This window comes from Solanum tuberosum, unplaced genomic scaffold (genome assembly GCF_000226075.1).
Source record: "Solanum tuberosum cultivar DM 1-3 516 R44 unplaced genomic scaffold, SolTub_3.0 scf00416, whole genome shotgun sequence".
In the NCBI taxonomy this organism is placed as follows: domain Eukaryota; kingdom Viridiplantae; phylum Streptophyta; class Magnoliopsida; order Solanales; family Solanaceae; genus Solanum; species Solanum tuberosum.
In genome coordinates, this window is record NW_006239331.1 from 271,649 (window position 1) to 274,401 (window position 2,753).

The following is a 2,753-nucleotide window of genomic DNA, read 5'->3' on the forward strand; positions in this document are numbered from 1 at the left end:
AATTATAACTTGACTAAAACAATGCAAAAGCTAAGATGAAGAGTTCAAAACAAATCCAAATACATAAACAATGAAAGATATGTGTACAATAGTTTGGAAATTTTAAATGACTCATATCATCATTTGATGATGGGTCATGTCTAAGCTAATGTGGTGTACCAGTTGGAGGTGTACCAGCGGGTGGTTTAGGTAGCCCAGCTTTGAGGATGGGCAAACGTTCTTGGAGAATCTTATCAACTTGCTCTTGCATTTCTAGCTGCATTTCATGTTTCATTTCTTCATGCAATTCATGTCGTATCTCTTCTCTCATCTCTTCTCTCATCTCATGTTTCATCTCCTCCTTCATTTCTTGAACGTATTCCTTCACTCGACCATCAAAACTACAATCTTGAGGTTGAGAAGTTCAAGCAGATGATGAGCCAACGTTCTCATAAAAAACAGTTTGAGAACCAAGACCATATATACATGCCTTCTTAACCCTACCCACTTCATCCATGTAAATCTTTGAAAAATCTACTGTCGGAGACTTGCCAGATTCATCTACAAGCTGAGATGCAGATGTGATCTTAAATATTACAGCATCCTAAAAAATAAATAAATGATATTATGTTAAGAAAAAATGTCTAGCGATTATAAATATACAAGACAAATGATATCAGTCGACCATCTTTGTCATTGACAATGCCTCCACCACACTTATCATTTCTACAGCTGCAATTAACATTTATTTTGACATACGCACCTGTAGTTCATATTCAGTGTACAAAAATAGTCTTTTAGGGACTAAGTTTTTTTTTTTTTCAGAACTGAAAAGATAGCATTTCATATTAGTTAGTAAAGCTATGATAGTTCAAAATCATACAACTAAACATGCTAAGAACTTTTGAAAGGAAGGATATAGAGGATCACCAAACAAAAGTACAAACCTACCAAACCAAGCTATTCTATGCAAATCTATGCTTTTTAAATGTAATGTAATTCACATGGCCTAAACACGAGGAAGCCTAACATATAGGCTTCAAAAGAACCACAAACTTAGTAAACCTCTAATGTGTTGTCTTTTAATAAGATTACAGAATTGGTCTTAAAGTTGGAAAGTAAACCTCATCATTCACTTTTTAATTGGTTTTGTGGCTGTGAGAAAAATTCTTTGGCATTCTTTGCCACATCTACCTCTAGTATTGGTTCTAAGACAATGTCACAACCTTTTTCTCCAGCCATACGTTTTGGCAACAATCCTGCACTTTCAGCAGAGACAGGAAGTACAACAATACTGTCAGATTCATCGGTCAAGGAGGGGACGTACACTTACTCTAAAACAGCAAACTACTCTAACAAGAACCAAGCTTACAACTCAAAACTACTCTATCAAGAACCAATCTTTCAACTCTTGAGGTCATACAAACCGAAAATGTTACATTTTAGAAGAGTCTTATGGGTTCTGCAGCTCCTACGCTACCAGCAGTAGACATATCAATTATGAGAAGGGGACCTACACTAGCTCTAGAACAACAAACTACTCTATCAAGAACTAAGCTTACAACTCTTGAGGTTATACAAATTGAAAATGTTACATTTTAGAAGAGTCTTATGGGTTCTGCAGCTCCTACGCTACCAGCAGTAGACATATCAATTATGAGAAGGGGACCTACACTAGCTCTAGAACAACAAACTACTCTATCAAGAACTAAGCTTACAACTCTTGAGGTTATACAAATTGAAAATGTTACATTTTAGAAGAGTCTTATGGGTTCTGCAACTCCTACGCTACCAGCAGTAGACATCGATTATGACAAGGGGACCTACACTTACTCTAGAATAGCAAACTACTCTATCAAGAACCAATCTTTCAACTCTTGAGGTCATACAAACCGAAAATGTTACATTTTAGAAGAGTCTTATGGATTCTGCAACTCCTACACTACCAGCAGTAGACATATCGACTATGAGAAGGGGACCTACACTTACTCTAGAACAGCAAACTACTCTATGTACTGAAGTCACCGACCAATATATTATAGATAGTCTCGGTTGCACTGATAAAGCAGGGCCAGTGATGCACAATGATGTTTTGTTAGCTGTTAAAGATTTCATCCACACTGGAAAATTATATAGAGACATCAATTGCGCTAATATGACATTAACCTCCTTCATTATAATCTTCAAATATTATAACCATGTATTTAATATTTGGGATAAACATGATGAATGACGACTAAGTAAATTCTCAACAAAAATTAAGAAAGATAATCAGCAATGTTTGGTGTTACTTACATATGTGCTCTTAGACTTCAGATCCACAAACTCATCGTTTCTTTTGGTATGTGTCTTCTTCAAAAGTTCATGTGGATGAGGTGGCCGTCCTAGAACAGTTGCCTAAAATTGAAATCACATCCATCAAAGTTATTGCTAGAGGAATAACGTTGAAAAAACTGTAACTTGACAAAATGAAAATAATTGTACCAGTTTTCTTGCATGCTCTCGGTGAGTCCGGGAGCCTCCAGTATGGCGCGAGGGACCAGATCCTTCACCACATTTCTCACTTGGTCGATTTTTGGAACATTGTGCAGATTTAGCCTTAAAATTCTCAGTATCATAGTGAGGCTTCCAGCTCTCCCAAATAGATTTTGGGATATTTTTTCGTTTCTCCTCAGAGGATCTTGCTTCACATAACATACCCTTGTATTGTATTGAACATTTTTTCATAAAATGATCCTTTATGGAACCTTCAGTTGTCATATTCCAATGGAATC

The 2,753-nt window shown here is 36.3% G+C and overlaps 1 protein-coding gene across 1 annotated transcript; it reads right to left on the bottom strand.

Moving 5' to 3' along the window:
• Positions 1–403: 403 nt before the first annotated feature.
• LOC107057944 (uncharacterized) lies at positions 404–2,747 on the bottom strand. Its single transcript, XM_015303113.1, has 3 exons — positions 2,464–2,747; positions 2,275–2,376; positions 404–583 (listed from the first exon to the last, which is right to left on the bottom strand). Exons 1-3 carry the CDS (start codon positions 2,737–2,739, stop codon positions 404–406), a joined length of 558 nt encoding a protein of 185 aa, XP_015158599.1. The 5' UTR covers positions 2,740–2,747.
• Positions 2,748–2,753: the final 6 nt, after the last annotated feature.

Coding starts and splice junctions, on each gene's coding strand:
- LOC107057944 (XM_015303113.1), bottom strand. CDS start 2,739: ATGACAACTGAAGGTTCCATAAAGGATCATTTTATGAAAAAATGTTCA. Junction 2,377..2,463: donor GAGAGCATGCAAGAAAACTG/GTACAATTATTT, acceptor TTTCAATTTTAG/GCAACTGTTCTAGGACGGCC. Junction 584..2,274: donor TGAAGTCTAAGAGCACATAT/GTAAGTAACACC, acceptor TTTATTTTTTAG/GATGCTGTAATATTTAAGAT.